Raw genomic sequence first — 23405 nt, 5'->3', positions numbered from 1 at the left:
TATAGTCTGTAAGGAATTGATGCTATTCATAACTAAACTACAGTGATTAGTACGTGGGCCCAGGGGCATTTACTTTGAGATACCATTTGAAGTTTTCATACTTTTTTTTTTGAATGCTAATAAATCGACCGCCAAAAAAAGTGAGTACCAAGGTCTACGTCAGACAAGAAAATATCATTATGCTAGCTGCTTGTTATCAATGATTAATTTAACAAATATTATTGAATCATTACAAAGTATATATAGGTGAAGACCTAAAACAGTGTGTATCAACTGAACAAATAAACAGGGGACTTAATCATCTACTACTTGTAAAGCTGTCTTTGGTGAACTTGCTTCAAAACAGTTGTTGAAAAAATTTAAGTGTTAGGGGAGTACTCTAAAATTCTTTTCAACAGGATAACTATAAGTGTCTAATGGGACAATCTGTCAGATAACCTGAAAAAATGTCCCAATATAAATTAAACTGAAAGTCTAAAGATACTATATAAGAAACTACTAAAATCTTAAATAATGTTCACTATTTTACTCTTCATAGTAAAATGAACCAGAGTAAACCAGTTATGGAGCCAGAAGGTAATGATCTTACAATAAAAAATAGCAAAACTAAACCAAATCAAACCCTTACCTCCAAACACCGGGGCTTTTAAGTAAGGTAACTGTACTTTTTTATCATCCAAACAAAACCCACTTCCGAGACTTAAAAAGAGTGCAATTAATATTAGGCATAAACTGGGAATGTGCCAGACAAACCAGAATGTATGGTCTCCTGCTTAATAAGACACATGTCCCAGGCCATCCTGTTCTAAGATCATAAAAACAGAAAAAAACAGAAAGCATGAGGGAGCTCAAAGCACAGAAATAAACAAGAAAAAAATAAAAACTTTCACAAAGTAAGGTTTCCTCAAGGTTGCAAATCAATTTGCATTAATAATATTTTAAGCAACGGTAAAAGGGAGGAGGGGCTGATGTGCTAAAATAAGGAGGACTGGCTGAAATAAATTTACGAAGCAGTCAGATCCCAGATCCTCTCCCCGACCCCAGCAAAACACTGGAAGTTTATTTTCTTAAGAACATAAAACAGTGGTTCTCTGCACAGTGGACTCCGGGCACAGCTGAGAAGAACATATACTATGCTGAAAACAAGAGCTTGGGTGAATGCATATATACAGATGCCGAATGCAGTGATACCCCTGACCTCAATCATTCTTCCCCTGCTGGGTTCCCAGAATGATGGCCTTCATTCTCAAGGCAAGAGACATGAAGAGTCTTCTCTGAGGAATCTGACCATCCTAAGAAGGAAGACTTAAAGTTATTGAGTAGAAGATTCCTCAACCAAACAGCCCAGCCAGGCCACTCTATTGTGGAACTCACTGTTGATAAGCCCCACTCCTATGCTCATAGCCTCCTATCAGCCTTTTTGTTCCTTACTATTAAATATAAACACACAAACAAAAATGTCCAGATGTCTAATGAAAGACTCTTATATAAAAGACAGAGATTAAAAGAAATACATAATAAACAGATTAAAGCAGCTTAAAGAGAAGTAATTTTTTTCTTTTTCTTTTTAATATACTGAGTGGTAAGAGAAGTAAAATTTTAAAAAATATCTATAAGTATCTTTCTCACGCAGATAGATACACGCAGAGAAAAAAAGTTTTTAAAATAATAAACTCAGAGGGTTTTTAAAAGATAAATCTGAGAAAGTCCGCACAGAAAGCAGAGCAAAACATAACAGTGGCGACTAACAGGAAAGGAAAGGTAAGTCAGAAACGTAATATCCAAGTCATGGGAGTTTCAAAAAATAAAGGGGAAAAATCATCAATAAAAGAATTTAAGAAAACATTTTAGAACCAAAGAAAAGGAAGAATTCAAAGAAAGAATGAGCAAAAATGCATGAAAAGAAACCCATGCCAAGGCAGATTATTATGAAATTTCAAAATTCCAGGATAAAGGGAAGAACCTGAAAGTTTTCAGGGTAAAGCAGGTCTGAAAGGATAGGAATTGAATGGAATCAGTCTTACCAACAGCAACACTGAAACGGGAAAGTGAAGTAAAATGGAGGCAAAGTACAATTCTGTAGAAAAATTATTTTCAACCAGAATTCTATACTCAAATTACCAATCAAGTATGAGGGAAACATAAAGACATTTTCAGATATGCAAAGTCTAAAACATTTACCACTCATGCAAGCTTTCTTGGGAAACTAGCAGGGAGTTAACACCACAAAAATGAGGGAATGGACCAAGAAAGAGCAAGAAATGGAATACGGGAGACAGGAAATCCAACACGGTGAGAGGTGAAGGGAGAACCTAGGAAGGCAGCCATAAAACCAGATGTCAAAAACAACCGGTTCAGACTGGACACTTAAGAAGATAAAATGGATAGAACACCCAAAGTGTCTGAATGTCTTGACAGAATTAGACAACTGATGAAAAAGCAAACAAAAGAAACAAGACAACTCTGAAAAGATTTTTAAAACAGAGAGAAAAACAAAAACGGGAACAGGAAAACTGATCATAGTTTACCACATGGCTCCTGCTGTGAAAAGCATTTACATAATCAGAATAATGTAAATACTAATATGGATGTAACAGAAACAAGGAAAACGTCTTATTGTGAGATCTAGGGTATAAAAATGATACAGCGGGGACAAGGGAAGAAAAAAGGTAAAATCTTCACCTCCTGTTGGGGGGAGTCTATAGAAAATGACAAAAACTAAAAAAACAAACAAACAAACAAACAAAACCCAAGAAGTGCAAGATAGCCATGCTATTTTGAAAGTAGGGTTAATCAACTAAAAGTTAGAGGTCACAGTGCAGAAGAGGGCATGGAGGACCCCAGGGAGGAGACCTGCTTGCTGTTTTTTTTTGCCATAACTGTGTAGAATTGTTGGTCTCTAGATAACAAGTGTGCACAAAATTTTGTTAAACTATTTGATTAAAATAGAAAAGGAAAAGAAAAAAAGAGGGGACTTAGTGAAAGAAATCTCAAAAACATTTTAATTGAAGTGCCAAATTGCTCAGACCTCAGCCAGTATCAAACTGTTTTTCCCGTAACTAAAGCTACACCACTGTGTATATCATTTGAGTATGATTATCAACCTTCCTCCATATTCTTCTAGTATGAAGACAGACAGGGAATTTTCCAAATCTTACCTCGAGCAGAGCTGCTGCGGGATCACCCTGTAGACTTTTTCCCAGTTTGTCAACCTCATCTAATAGGAACACTGGGTTGTTCACTCCCACAGTCTTCAAGCCGTTGATGATGCGACCAGGCATGCTGCCAACATAGGTGCGCCTAGAGAAAGCAAGCAGCACATTCACAGTGTGAGATGTCAGGAGGCAGGAGCGACGCCATACAGAAATCGAAACTTACGAATGTGAAAAGATCATTTAGCTATCACCATAATATAGCAAAGAGGTACTATGTATTTAAAAGGCACTATGATAAAATCAAAAGTTATTATATTCAATTCCAACCTTATCTTCTACTTAATTCTGGTTACAAGTTGCCCATGATATTGGAAGAACTGTATCACATTTGCCATTTGGTGAAATGAAGAAACATGACACTTAAGTCACCAGTTACGGTTCTTACTCTTCAAGATTCCAAAATGTCCAAAGTACCCTATGAATTCCCAAGCTTTCCATGATTTTCCAGAGCATCTTCCTACCCAACGCAACCACCTTTATATACACTGAAATGGCTGCCCCAGGGCCAGCTAAAACATCATCATGTTCATGAAGGAGATTAAAATCGGTTCAAAGGGCCACTCAGAATGTAGACCAAAAACAACAACAAAAAAGAAAAACTCCAATCTCTTTTATTTTCAGAGGCAATAATCTGTTAACTATAGTACGAGGATCTGGGGTCAACAGTATTTATATCAGAATTCCATTATTCTTATTCTGTCATTTTGAACAAAACTGTATTCATCCCATATGTACTAATTGGCAATAATCACGTTCAGCCAGCCAGGTATTTTGTTGAATGTTAAAATGTGAGAGCGTGCTTTATCGTATTTGGACCAGAATCACCCATACAATTATGACAGATGTAGACTGTGGCATGAAATAAAAACACATATGTTCATCAAACCAAAAAAGGTGCATTTTTTACAAAGCCAGCAAAACTGAAAGCAGCAATTTACTAATTTTAATTATAACCTTGCTGTCTACGTTGTGCAAAGCAAATGCTGTCTCTGAAGAGGCATAAAAGCCTGACTGCCGAGAAGAAAATGATCAACGAGAAGTGGAACAGCCGCAGTTACCTCATGATCAGCACAAAGCCAATTCACAGAGCAGGCCTGAATTCTGCCACATGACTGGTATAAAGTAGGACAGAACAAACAGAGTGACCTTTGAAAAGACAAGCAAGCCTTAAAAACATCGTGGGAATGCCTTTCATCTGGGAAAGGTGACCACGGGAAGCAAATGCAATAAACATTGTCCTGTTAATATAAGGAATTAGCACATTCAAGATTTCAGAATCAGATACAGGAAAGATAAGACTCAGAATTAATAAATTCTTTCAAATTATTTTTCTAGAGAACCTACAGATTTGCCATTACTCTGATTTTTAAGAGTGGTAGGGAAGGGAATTTTTTAAGAGAATCTCAAAGCCTCTAACAGGTCATTTTTTGCTGCAGTTATTTATTTGCCTTTCCTCTTTTGATGAGTAAACTTTAAAAACAGGTACTGACAATTCTACACCTAAAGTTACGGAGAGAAAATAATATTCTAGGTAGGCACCCTTTCTAAAAAAAGTGGAATCCTAGATTCTACTCACACTGTATATAAGCAATTCCTCTTACATTTTCCATTGCTTCCCAGAGCCTACGTAATAAGGTTCAAACTCCTTTGTCTGGAGTTCGAGGCTCTTCACAATCCAGCTCCCATTCATCTTCCCCAACTTGCTGCCATTACTTTCTTGCTTCATCCACAATCAAGATCCTATTATGCTCCTTAAACTTTTTACCTTTGTTAAAAATATGGTGCCTTCCTGCCCTTAATACTCCTCTTCCTGCTTATGTAAATCCCAACAATTCTAAGAAACTTTTTCTGACTACCTCTCACAAAGTGACTGCTCCAATAATGCAACGTCTACTGCATTTACTGCCCCCATAACTCATCTGATGGTTACTTATGACCTAGTTTTTATTCATGGGTATAATAACCTCCTCTAAAGAGCCAGTGAGCACTTTTATGACAGAGACGGGGTCTCGCCACAGAGTAGTGGCTAGATATAGAGCTGTAAGACTGTTCCCCACCAGATCCACCATGCCAGCACTCAAAGCATCTTTCCATCAACACTCTAAAGGTAACATAGTACAAGCCTCTGAATACTATTTTGGGCAAATTACTTGACCTAAGCCTCAGTTTCCTCACCTATAAGATGGGGATAATAGTGTCAACTTGGTGGGTTATATTAATATAAAGATCACGAGAGAACACAGGTAAAGCACACAGCACGGTGCCTGGCATACAGTGAGCTTTCCAAAGATGCTCATCGTTATTAGCAACAGCTACTTAAAGTTTACTTCTGGTTTCCTGGAAAAAGCACAAGAGCAGAAATCTGTACACCTGAGTCCCAGTTCAATTTCCGCCTCATGGAAGCAACTTTTGCAAATGTCTTTTATAGCAGACAAGAGAGAAAAACATAGACATTTCACCATCCACTCTTCCTACCTATTCAATTAAAGGGCTCCCTCAGGCTATAATGCAAACCATTAAAATAAAATTTACAAAGAATTTGGAATATAAAAGAGTTTAAGTGTTACAATGTTAAGTGAAAACGACAGGATTACAATTCTGTTACTTAAAATCCAATGGTAAGTTTGGCAGTACAAAACAAATGTTAACAGTGATTATCTTTGTATGATAGAAAAACATGAGAATTTTTTTCATTTTTCCTTTTTCATATTTTCTACCAAGGGTGTGTGGATGTGTAGGTGTGGGTGTGGGTATATGCGTGGGTGGGTGTGTGGGTGTGTGTATCTCAAACTCGAAAAAGTAATCAGTTTAAAAAAGATCCTAATGATCTCAAAAAGAAAGATAGTCTTTAAGAAACTGGGATTTTAATGTTTAATAGCATGTCTAAACAAACGCAATTCTTCTTCTGGTAGTCATTACTAAATCTTTTTATAGACTAACTTGTATGGGTGTACTCATCTAAAGGGTTGCATAACTTCCAAAATACTATGTTTTAATTTTATATGAATTCACAAACACCTAGAGAGCACTCACCACATTTAGCACTATGTTAAATAAGCATCATGGGGTACATAAAGAAGATATATAATAAATCCCCTGCCTGAGAAAGCTTGTACTTTTTATAAACGTATTTATGTATCATCTCCACAGTTGTATGGTAGAAATGCCAGAGGCCCGTATTCTATAAAGGAGCACAACAGGTGGTCAGTTTAGAGAAGAGTAAAATCATAACTGACTGCACTTACATTAATGGAGGAAGCCTTGGGTTGAGTCTTTAAAATAAACCTAAGTTTTGGAGAGGCAAAGAAGAGCTGCATGCAAATACAAGTTGAAAGGATAGTGGGCAAACCATAATATATCTGGTACACTATGCTAAAAAATATATTAGAAGCTTGCTGCTTCAGTTATTTTTCCCTTGCAGAAACTAATAATGAAACAGTTTATTTATAACTTTACCATTTCAGGTTACATATGAAAATGTATCAATGTGGAAATCACAAGGTCATTTTTCTTCTCATCTTGTTTGCAAGTTAAGCCAAGGATTTCTCACAATAATATAATTTTATTATCTAAACAAACAGCTGGTAAATTATTTCTAGGAGTGAATATCAACAGTGATTTAAGATATATCATAACAGTAATATATTATTTTTTACCAAAGAACAAATGAAAAACAATTATGCAAACATGATTTCATAAAACTTCATCTTAAAAGAAGTTACTTTATATTTAATTTGTGTGAATTGATTTACATTACTTAAATGTAATATTTAAATATAAAAATTTAAGTTGTTAAAACTGATAGAAGAGAATGGGTATTTTGTGGCTTATAAAGTGGACAGAAAAATCACAGTGGAGATAAACCCAAATGAGAAATGTCGAAAAGACTGAAAAACTGAATGAGTTAATACATAGTATAAACATTATTCTCCCTTTAAGCTACTCAAAACAATATAGACAAAAATGAGCCAATGTTTAGTCAGATCACTATTATTTTCCAAGTGTAGGATTAAATGTTAAGGCAAGCCTTTCTTTTTCTTCCCCATCTCCCACCTCATTATCGTTTAACCCTAAAAAATATATCTTTGCTTGTTTTTAAAATAAATCCCCAACTTATCAGCATCCTCCTTCTCATACGCAGATACTTTCAGCAAGAGGCCAGGGTTCTACACATGGAAAAACAGGGAGAGTGAGTGGCAAAATCGAAAGGATAAGCAAGTGCAGTAACAAAGCAGCTTTCTTTTTCCTTGGCGATTCTAAGACTGCGGAACAGTGGTGCCTACTCAGAGGCTAAGGAAAAACAAAACTTTTCATGAACTCTAACTGTGAGCACGTGACCGGTACTCAAATGCCAAGACCTGGGTTGTCTCCCAAATGCCTCAACTGTCACATGGAACCACATGTTCCCCCAGGCACACCCACGGTTGTGCTGGAATCGTCAACTGTTCTTTCTCTTCTCCTCCTATTCACCTTCAATTCATAACTGACCTAAGTGCATGCTCTGCCCCACCCTTTCCTCAACAACTGAACCCCACTACTCTCCACGTGCTTCCAAACAGGGTTTGAAATAAAATTTTTCTACAGGCTTTAATAATTTACGGGGTAGATGGGTAATACGTCCCCAACAGCACAAGGGCAGGTTGCTATAGTAGTTAATCAAACATCTGGTACACTGATAGCTAAGTAACACTTACCAGCAAGGTGTATCTAAAATCAGGCTGAATAAAATGATTCACAAAACAAATCGTGATACTTTTTACTCGGCAACCATCATAGCCTCCATATATACGTTTCTAAAAAGGTTATATTTACAAATATTTTAGGCAATGGTGATTGTAACATGACCTCCTGTTACAAGACTCATAAAGTCAAGTCTTATTTTCTTTAGGCTCAATTTTCTTAATACAGTCACACACACAAAAGCATATTCACTTGAAAAAAAAAACAAATTTTATATGTCAGTAAGGATTTAAAACAGAGATTTATTTTAATCCAATGATGTTGATAAGTAGTGAGAACCATGACACTATACATTGTCCATTAATAGGCAATAGAAAAATGCATTTTCCCATAATTCTGCCATATAAATTAAGCAATAATGCTGAGAATAGGATAAATATTTTAGAAGGCAATTTAAAAAATCAGATTGAAATTTATAAAAACTCATACTGAAGCTTGTAAATCTAAATTTGTCCTCCTGAGAATTTATTAATAGAATTTAAATGGTTAAAGCTAATTTTTAGTGAATGCTGTGTGTCAGACATTGAATAAGTGCTTTCCAAGCCTTATCAAATAATCAATACCAATGTGAAAAGAAACAGAACAAATTACCTACGTGTCATGTGCTTATGATGTCAATTTCATATAATTCCACAAACTCACTGTCTAAATGCCATCAAATACTTACTCTGTAGCTAAAATGAGAAGATTTAGGCCCTAGACGCAGCTTCTTTAAGTTTGGTCCAAGAGAAATGCCAATTCCTTTACAAAAGCAAACTACAGCCTCTAGTGGTACATGCAAGAATAAGAAGTCTAGGCAACAAAAATATCTTTTGAAATTGCCAGAAGAAATCACCCAAATCAATTCTCTACTCTGATCTGCACCCCTCATTGTTTATTTACTAAAATCTTGTGATGATTCTTTTTTAAAATTTATTATTATTATTTTTTTTAGAGATGGGGTCTCACCATGTTGCCCAGGCTGGTCTTGAACTCCTGAGCTCAAGTAATCTGCCTGCCTCAGCCTCCTAAAGTGCTGGGATTATAGGTGTGAGCTACCACACAAGGCCAGTAATGATTTTTTTAAAATGCATAAGAATTTTAAGTGAGCAAATAAAAGAGAATAAAAATAACCATTTCTCATAGAAAAGTTTCTGAAACAGTTTCCCATCCCTGTCTATGGATAGGGATCCCTTTAAATAAGGCAAATAGAGAACAAGATATTTAAAAAGCATCATATTCTTTTATAAGCAGTTTATGGTTTCTACATTTAAACATGTTCTTTAACACATACACTATAGGTATGTTTTCTCACAACTTACAATTGCTATGAATCCCTTAAACCATGAAATGTAAATTCATGCCTTCCCAAGGCATCTTCCATCAGATCAACAGAGAGATCAGGGAGAACAATGAATGCAACATGCAAATCTGATTCTAATAATGTCAGATGAATCAGAAACAATTTCCTCGTTGTTGTTTGTTTGTTTTTTGAGATAATGTCTCTGTCTCCAGGCTGGCGAGCAGTGGTACAATCATGGTTCACTGCAGCCTGGACCTTCCCAGGCCTAAATGATTCTCCCACCTCAGCCTCCTGAGTCGCTGAGACCACAGGTGCATGCCATTGTGCCTGCCTAATTTTTTAATTTTTGTAGAGACAAAAATTAAAATTTAAAATTTAAATATAAATTTTGTAGAGACAAAAGTGTTTGCCTATGTTGCCCAAGCTGGTCTCAAACTGTTGGGCTCAAACAATCCACCCATCTCTGCCTCCCAAAGTGTTAGGATTACAGGCATGGGCCTCTGCACCCAGCCTAGAGAGACAGTTCTTACAGTTTATTGTTTTTTTGATAGAAAGTGAGTCCAAAATGCAAGAATAAGCCTTAATAATTATGCTAACATTTATCCTTATTACTCATATTCATAATACAAACCGACCTTCATAAAAGGAAGCTTAGATTGCAATCAGAACAAGCTTGTTATCAAAGACTTCCTACCTCCTCCTATTGGTCCTCCCTATTGCAGTTACTTTGTTTAACTCTTAAGAGTTAGAGGTTATTTATGGACCGCTACTGGGTTGAAAAGAGTGTAAAGACATAATAATATCCAATCATAAATAACTTATAATTACATTCAAATGAGATTCCAGGAAAGCTGAGGCACAGAGTAGGTATCCACTGCCAAACAAAATCAAGGTCAGTTTGGGTGCTTAGAGGCTCTAGGCTAGCTGGTAAGTCTTGTAAATGTCCTTTCCATTGAAGGTACCACAAATAGCCCTTTAAAGAAAACAGACGTATGCTATGCCTAAGCTTTTAGGGAGCTCTAGTCAATTAAAAAGAAAGAGGAATCAGAGATTAAACTGAGAGAAGTGTTCTACCTGTGTCCTCGAATGTCAGACTGATCACATACTCCTCCAAGTGCAATCCTATGGAACTCTCGACCTAGAGTCTTGGCCACTGATCTTCCCACACTTGTTTTACCAACCCCAGGAGGGCCAACAAAGCATAGGATTGGGCCCTTCAGGTTATTTTTCAGCTGTCTGACAGCCAAGTATTCCAGCACTCTTTTCTTCAATTTTTCCATGGCATAATGGTCATTATCCAGAAGAATCCGGGCTGCCCTAATGTCCAGGCGGTCTGTCAAATAACCCAACAGAAATAATTAGAACACATAAAATTTTTAAGTTAAAGAACTCCTTTCAAGCATAACGAGAGCAAAATATTTTTTTTCCGAAAACAGATGTGATAAGAACAGACTTGGATCCTTCTAAATGAGGCTTCTAGGAGATCTGCACTTGGTTTGGCTTTTCTGCTTAAGACTTAGTGTCTCCAGAGATAGCAGGGACTACACAATTAAAAATTAAATGTTCATATCATTTTATTTGGAATGATTTTCTAGTTATGCATTACTTCTTATGAAGATATAATTTCTACATAGTCTATGTGTGCTGGCATTTGTTCCCTTTAAAAAAGGGTGATTTTTTTCCTTATTTCAGCAGTAATATATGTTCGTTCCAGAAAAGCTGATACACTAATAGAAAAGAAGAAAACAGTTACCCATAATCTCATGCCTCCAAGAGATCACCACTACCTTTACTTCAGTATGTGTTATTCCAGGCTGTGTGCGTGCATTTACAAACCTACTTTTCAAAATGGGATTTTATGGGGCCTTTAAGTTTTGTAAAATGTTTTTTTCACTTAATATATTACAGACAACTTTCACTGTCACACATATATTTATCAGTAACATTCTATGGCTACTTAATACTCCATTACTTAATTATCTATATTCATTTAACTACTTCCCTACTGCTGAGCATTCAAGTTGTTTATACATCTTTACATTTATAAAAGATGCTTCAACTGTGCATCACTGTAACTAAATCATCCCATATATCTGCAATGATTTCTTTCAGATTATCTTCTATGAACAGAAGTGCTGGGTCAAAAAAAAAGAGATGATGTAAAGAATTGCCTAACTGCCACACAGAAAGTTGTATCAAAGTCTCACCAGAAGTGTGTGAGTTAGGCTTTGTTTCTAAAGCCAGGCTTTCAACAGGTTTACTAATATGTTTCAGCACTTAAAATACTCAGATTAAACACCAGGTAACAGAAGCCAAAATAAATTCACTAGATGGGTGGCTGCCAGAGGATAATACACAGCCACATGATCATGCTGGCAGTGAAAGAAGAAGATGGGAGAGAGAAATACACACAAATCTTTTAATTAATTAGTACACACTCTTTTAATTATCTAGAATTTGCTACGGATTTTTCATAAAGGAAAAAAATGGCCTGAGATGGTAATTTGGTTCCCAAGCTAGTTCCCCCAAAAACCTAGCTAAGCAGTAAACTATATAATTTAATTATAGTACTATTGATTTTAGTCAGAGTCCTAGGTGAGTGATGCAAGAGGAGAAAAACTAAAATTTCTTCCCCCTTTCCTGGCTCCAGAACCCAACCAATGAATATATGAAGAAGTGAAAGATAGAAAGTTTCTCAATTGTTTCACAATGCTAGCCCTGACACTAAAACCTACCACAGTAAACATAAAAGAAAACCTCAGACATCCCTTTTTATATAGCTGTAAATATTAAAATGCTAGTAAATCAAATCTATAAAGAATAATCTACTAAATCCCAGTGGGATTTATTTTAGTTATGCAAAGATGGTTCAATGTTAGGTCATCAATATCATCATGTCCAAGAAGAGTAAGTTTCCATCAAAATATCATCTTGTACCTAAAAAGGTACTTGTTATAATTAATTATCCATTCATGATTAACACATTCAGTAAGGTAAGAATAAAAGTCAAGATAATTTAGAAAAGACACAACACTGTGAAGAAATTTCTTCCAAGAAATATGCCAAGTAAAGATAATTTTAAAAGTTCTTTCAATCTTTTAAGTAAAGGTGATTTCCATGCTGTATACATTATTTTCTATCTTTTCCATACAGGACATATTTTTCTAGTTATTCTCTTTAATGATTCAGAAAGCAGGCTTCCTGTTTTGAATAACATGTGGTTACATGAAAAAAATTTCAAATTTCAATATAAATTTCCCTATTTATAATTGGAAGATTGAAATGGTATCTACTGACTCCTCTGAGATGGGAAAATCTGCAAAGATATTTCCTACAGCTCTTTCCTCTCTGCTTTCCTTTCTGCTTTCAGTTACTATCTGAGATCTCCACTTGGTAGGTAAACTTCTCTTTCAGAAATTACGAATGGGGGGCTGGGCTTGGTGGCTCACACTTGTAATCCCAGCACTTTGGGAGGCCGAGGTGGGAGGATCACTTGAGGTCAGGAGTTCGAGACCAGCCTGGCCAATGTGGTGAAACCCCATCTCTACTAAAAATACAAAAATTAGCTGGGCATGGTGGCAGGCGCCTGTAATCCCTGATATGCAGGAGAATCGCTTGAACCCAGGAAGCAGAGGTTGCAGTGAGCCGAGATCGCACCACTGCATTCCAGCCTGGGTGACAGGGCAAGACACCATCTCAAAAAACAAACAAACAAATGAAGATATTTAGGCTGGACACAGTGGCTCAGTGGCTCAGGTCTGTAATCCCAGCACTTTTGGAGGACAAGGCAGGCAGATCACTTGAGGGCAGATCACTTGAGGCCAGGAGTTCTAGACCAGCCTGGCCAACATGGTGAAACCTTGTCTCTACTAAAAATACAAAAATGAGCCGGGTGTGGTTGCAAGCGTCTATAATCCCAGCTACTTGGGAGGCTGAGGCAGGAGAATTGCTTGAACCCAGGAGGCGGAGGTTGCAGTGAGTCAAGATCACACCACTGCACTCCAGATTGGGCGACAGAGTGAGACTCCGTCTCAAAAATATATATATGAATGGCATTTTCATGGTTTTATAACCACACTCACAATTATCTAGACATAATCCTATGTAGCAAAGGTTTAGGAGCTTAACATGACTCCTTTTATACCATAACTTACTCATCTTCAGTTCTTCGTTGAAATGCTAAACAATGGAATTATTTTCATGATGGATACATGGCTGCTATACATCTCCAGTGCTGACACATATGGCATCTCAGAGTACCAAGAAATGTTTCCTTTCAACTAAAAGGCAGTATTTTGTTATGACATGCAAACTTTAAATAAATTAAAAAATAAATTTACTACCACAGCTCACCATAGCTTTATTTTTTGATATTTTATTAAATATTTTTATTTTATTTATTATTTTATTTTTTAAAACAGAGTCAAGGTCTTCCTATGTTACCCATGCTGGTCTCAAACTCCTGGGTTCAAATGATCTGTCCACTTTGGTCTCTCAAAGTGCTAGGATTACAGGTGTGAGTCACTGTGCCCAGCCAGCTTTATTTTTAATAGCCAAAAAAACTGAAAACAACCCAAATGTCTATCAACAGATGAAGTGATAAACAAATGATGGTATATCCATACAACAGAATACAACTCCAGCAATAAAAAGAAACAAATTACTGTTATATACAGCAACATGGATGAACCTCAAAATAATCATGCTGAATTGAAGAAGCCAGAAAAAAGGGCTCATACTCTATGATTCCATTTATATGAAATTTTAGAAAATACAGATTAATCTTTAGTGGTTGCTTGGGGATTAGGAGGCAAGGAGGAAAGGGGCAGGGAAGAAGGAAGGGATTATTAAAGAGCATGAAGAAACTTCCGGAGGTGATGGTTGTACTCATTATCTTAATTATGGTGATAACATTACAGATGTATACATAAGTCAAAACTCATCAAAATGTACATATTACATTTGTGAAGTTTACTCTATGTCAATTACACTTCAATAAAGCTCAAAAAAGAAAAAAAAACCTTTCTCTAAAGAGAAATTAAGGGCCAGGCGCAGTGGGTCACATTTGTAATCCCAGCACTTTGGGAGGCCGAGACGGGTGGATCACTTGAGGTCAGGAGTTCAAGACTAGCCTGTCCAACATGGTGAAACCCCGTCTCTGCTAAAAATACAAAAAATTAGCCAGGTATCATGGCAGGTGCCTGTAATTAAGGCTACTTGCGAGGCTGAAGCAGGAGAATCACTTGAACTTGGGAGGCGGAGGTTGCAGTGAGCCAAGATCACGCCACTGCACTCCAGCCTGGGTGAGAAGAGTGAAACTCCATGTCAAAAAAATTAATAAATAAATAGAAATTAAGGAAACAATCTCATTTACAATAGTTTCAGAAAGAATGAAATACTTAACTACAAACTTAACCAAGGAGGTCAAAGGTCTGTACACTAAACATCATAAAACACTGATGAAAGAAGTTAGACACAAACAAATGGAAAGATATTACATGTTCATAGACTAGAAAAATATTGTTAAAATATCTATACCACTCAAAGCAATCTACTAGTTCAATGTAATCCCTATTAAAATTCCAATGACATTTTTTCACAAAAATAGATTTTTAAAAATCCTAAAATTAATAAGAAATTACAAAAGACCCTGAATAGCCAAACCAATCTGGAGGAAGAACAAACGTGGAGACACCAGACTTTCTGACTTCAAGTTATATTATGAAGCTACAGTAATCAGAGACTATGATTCTGGCACAAAAACAGACACACGGACCAATGGACTAGAATGGAGAGCCCAGAAATAAACCCTATCAGGTTAGCTAGAAGGTCAACTAATTTTCAAAAAGGGCACCAAGAATATACAACAGGGAAATGCCAGTCTCTTCAAAAAAATGCTATTGGGAAAACAGATACCCACATGCAGAAGAACGCACTTGAACCCTTATATTATACCGTGTACAAACATTAATTCAAAATGGACTCAAGACTTAAATGTAAGGCCTGAAACTGTAAAAGTCCTAGAAGAAAATATATTTTAAAAGCTCCTTGACATTGGTCTGGGCATGGTATTTTTGATATGACACCAAAGTCAAGTCAACAGAAGCAAAAATGAACAAGTGAAATTATATCAAACTAAAAAGCTTCTGTACAGAAAAAAAAGTTCAGCAAAATGAGAAGGCAACCTATGTAACGGGAGAAAATATGTGCAAACCATATATCTGATAAGGGGTTAATATCCAAAATATATAAGGAACTCATGAAACTTAACACCAAAAAATCAAATAAGTGCTTATCATGACTAATAATCAGGGAAATGCAAATCAAAACCACAATGAGAAAGCACTTTATGCCTGTTAGGATGGCCATTATTTAAAAAAACAAACCAACCATAACCAGTGAAGGTGAGGATATGGAGAAAAGGGCACCGTTGTACAATGTTGTTCGGAATGTAAATTGGTATAGCCATTATGGACACAGTATGGAAGTTACTAAAAAAGTTAAAAAACAACTTCCATATGATCCAGCAATCCCACCTCTGGGTAAATAGCCAAAGGAACTGAAATCAGGATCTCAAAGAGATAGCTGCACTTCCGTATTCACTGCAGTATTACTTACAACAGCCAAGATACGGAAACAACTGAAATGTCTACTGATACATACGTGAATAAAGAAAATGTGGTATAGACATACAATGGAACATTACGCACCTTAAAAAAGAAGGAAATCTTGCCATCTGTGACAACATGGATGGAACTAGAAGGCATCATGCTAAGTGAAATAAGCCAGACACGGAAAGACAAGTACTGTATGATTTCACCTATTTAATGCATGTGGAATCTAAAATAGTCAAACTCATAGAAATGGAGAGTAGACTCGTAGTTGCCAGGGGATGAGAGGAGAAGAAAATGGGAGGTGATGGTTAAAGGGAACAAAGTTTCAGTTACGCGAGATAAATAAGTTCTAGAGATCTACTACAAAGAAAAGTGCCTATCACTAACAATATTGTTAATTTAACATTAGACCTTATGTTCAACGTTCTCACCACCAGCACCAAAACAAAAAAGCCAATAATAATGATGATAATAATAATCACAAAAGACATAGGAGGAAACTTTGGAGGTGATGGGTATGTTTATGGCTATGAGGATTGTGATGGTTTCATGGGTGTATACTTATTCCGAAACTCACTGAGATGTATTCACTAAATATATACAGCTTTTTGTATGCCAATCACACTTCAATAAAATGGTTTCAAAAAAATTGAAAACAAAAATAACAGTAAGACAATCAGTGGAGTAAATCTGAAATGAAAAACTGCATGAGCTTTCTGAGTGACAATTAGACTGCAAAAAAAGGTGTAATTTTTTGGCTTACCAGTTGTGCTTTTGTTCCAAGGAAGTTCTACCATAAGTTCCAAATAATTTCTAGTCAGAGCATATTCTGGCATTGACTGAGGCATTTTTTTGAGTCTGTGGAGAAAGAATACACAGCAAACTTGTTCAAGAACACAGAAAAATTCTGTAACAGAAAAATCAAACAGCTCTCTTTCTTGGTTAGATATATCATGCATGTTTAGTTGAACAAATCTGAAAAAGTTTGAAAGTATCCAGATAATAAAACGTTTATTTTGTTTTGTAATGTAATGATCACCACTCCTCTCTCTCTCCCCAGCCTACTTTACTGCCCCTTCTGTAGTCCCACCAGGGAGGGGTTCTTCCCTTCTGCTCTGCTTTCTCTACAATGTATTCTCATATTTTGTAAGTACTTAATGTACTTACAAAACAAAATAAGGCAGATACCTGCAAACTGCAGGAGAAAACAGTATATCTAATTCTATCCTGGAAATATGGCCTCACTAGTGTGTGTCCCTTTTGAGCTCACAGGGATAGTCAAGTGACACATATCCATCGGTTTACTTATCACAGTAAGATGTAAGTGCCTAACTATGCGTAATACAATAATTTTATTCTTTTGTATCAGAGATGAGTGAGGTGTCGCCTCATAAAAGCAAGCTAATATCATATACTCATTTGAATGTAATTATAAGTTATTTATGATTGGATATTATTATGTCTTTACACTCTTTTCAACCCAGTAGCGGTCCATAAGTGTTCTATATATATTAACTAATGTCAGAGGCAATATAAAATACCCATCAACTACAATTACCAATGTTCTTAACTGTGAGCCTCAGAAAGTCAAATATGAAGTCACTAAGCATTCAAGCAGGCTCATTACAATTCACTAATAAAAGAAAATGGAATAAGAGTTATAAAGTTAAAAGTATGTAAAGGAAAAATGGCTTTCAGTTTAACACTGGGGATATCCAGAAAATGTAATCAACCCACATATCCTATTCTGTTATCAAGGTTTCCCTGTACTTTGTCTTGTACGAAGAGAAATGGACAGTCCTTGCCTTTGAGAGTTTATAATCTAGAGAAGAAAAGTCACGTGAAGAATACGATGCTAACTGAACAAACATTACGTATAAACAAAGAAGCATGGTCTGTTCTTTCAGACAACAAAAAGGCAGCTGCAAGAGTTATAATGCTTGACAGCACACTGCAGGTGGAAGACTTGCACCATGTATCCTCAGTATTTGAGAAAAGAGTAGTGAAAGTGGTGTTAATCAGGAGTACTAAGAATGTTAATCAGGAGTACAATAATGAACAAATGCCTTTTATAATTTACCTCTTTATCTCTTTGACACAGACTTTATGGGCCTGCTCTGGCATACTAGATGTTTGTATTTTTTTCTCTAGCATGACAATGTCATCATTATCTTCATCTTCATCTTCATCTTCTAAAGTACCTGAGATATGTGTAATTCTCCTAATAGGGCGTATTGCTATAACCTAATGTAGAAAGCAGAAGAGTAAAACCATATGTCAAAATAAATTGGAAATAGTACCCAGGTACACATAAGATTATGACTGGTGCTGAATAAACATTTTTATGACTATAGTCTATAGCTTTAGGAAGTGAAGCTCAGAATGATAATCTGAACTTCAGGCGGTTGTATACAGAGAGGCAGTAGAATTGCGAAAGCAGACCAGCATAAGGTAGACATGATTCTTTGGTATATGCTTACAATAATATGTGCATGAGAAAACAAATTTCAAGGAACTGGATACCAGAAATGATTAAACCAACTAGGAACTATCTTTCTTGCAGCTACTATTGCAGCCACTATTTTCTTGAAATACATTACTTCTTACCATTTGGTGACTGAAAAAAATTCCATTTTATTTCTCACATTACAAAATTTCTTCCTAGCATCTTCAACCTTTCCACCACTGGCTCTATTTTGTCTTCAAAGCTTTCCTGCTTTCAAAATATTTTTTCTTACCTCTAGTTCCTTCTAGTTAACTACCACACTATTTACTTCCCTTCTTGTGAGGTTCTGTGACAAGTGGCTATAACCACCAGATCCCCTACCTCATCAATCACTTCAGTGAGCCTTTGGCATCTGTTCCCATCCTGCCAAAATTGTTCTTTCAAATCTAAAAAACATATTCTGTGCAAAGTCAAATGGCCTTTGTGTTCTCCGCTATGATCTCTCTATCATATGTTAAAACTACCTTATGTGCTCCTTGAAATTCATGAATAAACAACCATTACTGGAGCAAAATGATATACTAGCATTTAATTTAAAAGCCCCCAGAACATTTTATTTTTTGAGACAGGGTTAAGCTTTGTCATCCAGGCTGAAGTGCAATGGCATCAACACTGCTTACTGCAGCCTCAACCTCCCTGGCTCAAGCAATCCTTCCACCTCAGCTTCCTAAGTAGCTGGGACTCCAGCCACACACCACCATGTTGGCTAATTTTTAAATTTTTTTTTTGTAGAGGTCTCACTATGTTGCCCAGCCTGGTCCTGAACTCCTGGCCTCAAGCAATTCTCCTTCCTTAGCCCCCAAAGTGCTGGGATTACAGGTGTGAGCCACCACATTCAGCCCAGAACTTATTTTTTAACCTGGAAAATTTATCTATTTAATACATTCAAATATAAAAATGTTTAAAATATAAAGCAGTAAATAAAAATTTAATTTTATAAAAACATAAGTACTAAATATATGCTTTTATTCTTATATAAGTCATCAGCAGATAAAATATTATAAATAAAAAACTGAACATATTATATATATTTTTAAAAGTGAGAGTTCTATAAGCATATCAGTGATTTCACTGTTAAGACAAAAGCACTTTTTAATGCATTTTTCCTTCCTGACTGCTAAAACAGTGCTTTTCAACTCTTAGGGGAATGAAAAGGACAGAATTTTAGGCTAACTCCAAATATTATCCTCATTCCTACTTTTTAAATAACTATCTCTTGTTTGATCATTTTCTGGAGCACTTTTGAAAAACTTTCATTTTAAGTGATGGCAACCTTTATTGAGAGTAAGTTGAAGTTTTCTGCAACTCCCAGTGGATTTGCCTTTCTACACAAAATGAGTAATTGAATCCCTAATCTGATCTCAAGCCAGAAATAATCCAGTTTTCTGCATGTTTTAAACAGCATGCTGTCCTGGAGTACTAAACCCCAGCATGATGATCACTGTTCCTCCCTCTCTCTCCTCCGCCTACTTTACTGCCCCTTCTCCAGTACCACCAGGGAGGAGTTCTTCCCTTCTGCTCTGCTTCCTCTACAATGTATTCTCTTTGATGACAAGACTTCTGTACTGATGAACATCAAATTGCTAACATAATTCTCAACACCTCACTTAAGTCAGAGTTCTGCATCTCCAACAGCCTTCAAAGAACTGCCATTTTCACATCCTGTCCATACCAAATATATTTTCCTAATCTAAACTCTGTCCAGACATAAAAATTGAAAAATCAACAGATCAAGGTAGACTTCAAACAGATCCCATCATACATATAAATGTAATGGATGATAATGGGGATGGGAAGGATTATTTAATTAGTGGTGTTGAGTCAAATAAAAAGCTATTTGAAGGAAAAATACAATTGCTGTCTTCAAAATAATATATGGGTTAAAGAATTAAATACTTTTTAAAAAATCAACTAAAGTCAAACTGAAAGGAAAGTGAGTATTTATCAAGCCACTGGAGGTTAGAGGACTTAAACTTAGAAAACAAAAAAGATCAAGAGTTTGACCAAATAAAAATGGAAACTCTTGTAAGTTGAAAACAGCCAAATTTCGGACACAACATACAGTCCCTTTAAGAAACAGTTTTGTATTACTTCCTTAATACTACATGCAGTAAAAAAATGTGACACTCAAAGACACCCATCACAGTTATTTGTTAGTGTTTACAATATGCAAAACACTGGAAACAAAAGGGGAAATGGCTCAGTAAATTATCCTTTTGGACGATAACCAAAACAAAGTGAGAAAAATGCTTACATGTTTTAAAAAATAAATCCAGGCAAAGACAAGGATGAGAAGGAAACATCTAAATTTTATCAGTAATGCGAGTGGTAGGAGACAATAAACTTTTCTTTTTTGTTCCTCTCTTTATTCTCCTCTTTTTTTCAAACCTTAAATGGATTAAAATAAATATTTACCCTCTTATCATCATCTTGCTTGGGTTTTCTGGTTTTTTGAAGCAATTTTAGGCCTTCAATTTGTCTGACAAGCAGTGGTATAGTCATCTTGAACCGCTCCTCTAGGCTCACAGCATCTAAAATCTAAGGAAATGTGAGTCAATTAATAGGATCTCTCTCAGAAACACACAATCCAAAAACAGGCAGTCAGAGCCATGGTTTGAATTGCCAAGTTAAAAAAAAAAAATTCTTACCAGTATTCACAGCTACACTACGGCTAAGACAACCCAAATGAACTATATTAATCAGCAAGGTTGTTTGAGATGAGTATCAGAATCCTCAAAAAAGAAAGAAAAAACAGAATCTTGATTTTTCACTTTAGCTGTGTGTTTTTAAGATTAAAAAAACCAGATACACAGTTGACGTCAACTCTTTCTGGGAATTATTCTCTTAAAGCCCAGCATGTGTTTTCATATTAGATCTAAACAAATTATAAGTTCAAAATATTAAATGTTTACATACACAAGACAACAGAAGCACTGAACCAACTCTCACTAGTGATTTGTCGGAGCACGGGCCGCTCTCCGTTCCTGCAGTAAAACACACTGCTGCCGCCCACAGCCAGGGGGCTCTCTGGCAGTCCCGTAACTCCTCTACTCCCACCGGTTTAATTGAATTCCTGTGTATAACCAACCTGTTTGTGTTAGTTGCATTTGCTATTATAACAGTTGGATTTAAGTATTAAATAAACTGATAACATATGAAAGAGCTGTTTCACTGAAAACAAACAAATGTTCTAGGATGATTCAGTAAAAAAGATTGCTTTAAAAATAAGTGTGCAAGAAAACTTAAAGTATTACAGTTTGGAGATTAAGTCATGTAAATGTAGGATTCTACACTTGGATTACTTTTTAAGTGTCTTTAAAATTCATTTCACTTTAAATAAATATAAATTTAAAATTATAAGTAATGTATCATAGGTGTGATTTATATAAAAAACATCATGAAGATTCTAAGAAAGCAGGTCCACACATAAGGGAAGGGCCATGGCTCCACATTTAAAAATAGTGAATCAAAGAATGTCTACATATTTAAGTTAAATTAAATATTCACCCCTTTTTTTTTTTTTTTTGAGACAGAGTCTCTGTTGCCCAGCCTGGAGTGCAGTGGCACAATCTTGGCTCACTGCAGCCTCCGCCTCCCAGGTTCAAGCGATTCTCCTGCCTCAGCCTCCCAAGTAGCTAGGATTATAGGCGTGCACCACCACGCCCAGCTAATTTTGTATTTTTAGTAGAGATAGGGTTTTGCCATGTTGGCCAGGCTGGTCTTGAACTCCTGATCTCAACTGATCCACCCATCTCGGCCTCCCAAAGTGCTGGGACTACAGGCGTGAGCACGCAGCCAAATACTGACCTTTTTATGATTCTTTGCTTTAACTTTTTCTGTAAATTGACTATTAGTACTGATTATACAAATAAAAGAGATGCTTGTGTAAACAAAAATATAAAACAATCACATTTGAAAGTCAGCTTAAATGTAAAAGCATTTCAACTACTTTGGGTCTCCAATATCTTTTTCTTGAAGGTCAAAACTTAACTATTCACTATCTAGATCTCAATAAAAAGTGACAAAGCAACCTGGCATTCAAGAAGGGAACACTGTACCTGGAGTTTCTCTTTGTTGCTCGTTCGGATAATTGATGTCAAGATGTCTGGTAAAGCTTCCCTTGGAAGACTATCTAAAAGACGTCTCAATTTAGCAACTGCAGGGACAGACATATCCAACATTTCAACCAACTAGAAGGGGGAAAAAAAGTCTCTTAAATGAAATCTGGCATTATTTGTGAATTTTTAAAAATCAGATTTCCATCTAGGTTTAATGTTTGGACCTCAGTCTTTGTTTTTGAAAGATCACTGATTAATATAGTCCACGTATTTTACAGGCCTCAGAGGAAAAGAAAAGTACTTTCAAAACGTCAGTCAGAATGAAAAGCAATAATGGCTCAAAAGTAGTTAATACTAATGTTTACAAAGGCTTTGTAAACTTGTGCCATGATTATTTTTAACTTTCTATTGAAAAAAATTCAAACGTACAAAAAAGTTGCAAGAATCATACAGTAACTCCTGTATATCCTTATTCCAGATTCACGAATTGAATTCACCAACTGAAAAGTGGCATTTTGCCACGTTTGCTTTCTCTCTCCACACTCACACATAATTAATAAACATTTGAGGATAAGCTGCAGAATCGAAATCCTTATTCTTTAAATCTCTAATCCTGTGACAGATTAAGGACCCTTGTTCTTAAGAACAAGAATATTCTCTTACATAATCACAATATAACCCCTATTAGATGCATATTATTAGAAATATGTGTATTATTAGAAATTTAGCATAGTTGATGATATTATCACGGCCAATCAGAAGCTGAAATATCAATATTTAGTATAACATGTATGTATTAGTCTGTTCTCACACTGCTAATAAAGACATACCAGAGACTGGGTAATTTATAAAAGACAGAGGTTTAATGGACTTACAGTTCCACATGGCTGAGGAGGCCTCACAATCATGGAGGAAGGCAAAGGAAAAGCAAAGGCCTGTCTTACATGGCGGCAGGCAAGACAGCGTGTGCAGGGGAGCTATCATTTATAT

The 23405-nt window shown here is 36.0% G+C and overlaps 1 protein-coding gene across 3 annotated transcripts in view; it reads right to left on the bottom strand.

The window, feature by feature from the left end:
• Positions 1–23405, bottom strand: part of LONP2 (lon peptidase 2, peroxisomal) — a 119199-nt gene that overhangs the window by 82978 nt on the left and 12816 nt on the right. For 2 of the 3 annotated variants that reach the window (XM_028840744.2, XM_015126087.3), the window contains exons 3-8: positions 22416–22547; positions 20773–20895; positions 17932–18095; positions 16615–16709; positions 10312–10570; positions 3159–3300 (exon numbers count right to left, since the gene is read on the bottom strand). In XM_028840744.2, coding sequence (XP_028696577.1) covers positions 3159–3300; positions 10312–10570; positions 16615–16709; positions 17932–18095; positions 20773–20895; positions 22416–22547 — 915 coding nt within the window. The remainder of the gene's footprint in view (positions 1–3158; positions 3301–10311; positions 10571–16614; positions 16710–17931; positions 18096–20772; positions 20896–22415; positions 22548–23405) is intronic. The other variant, XM_015126088.3, reaches the window with a different exon arrangement.

The sequence above is a fragment of the Macaca mulatta genome, chromosome 20, assembly GCF_049350105.2.
Source record: "Macaca mulatta isolate MMU2019108-1 chromosome 20, T2T-MMU8v2.0, whole genome shotgun sequence".
In the NCBI taxonomy this organism is placed as follows: Eukaryota; Metazoa; Chordata; class Mammalia; order Primates; family Cercopithecidae; genus Macaca; species Macaca mulatta.
The sequence above is the reverse complement of the archived record's forward strand: the minus strand, read 5'-3'. Positions and strand labels throughout refer to the sequence as shown.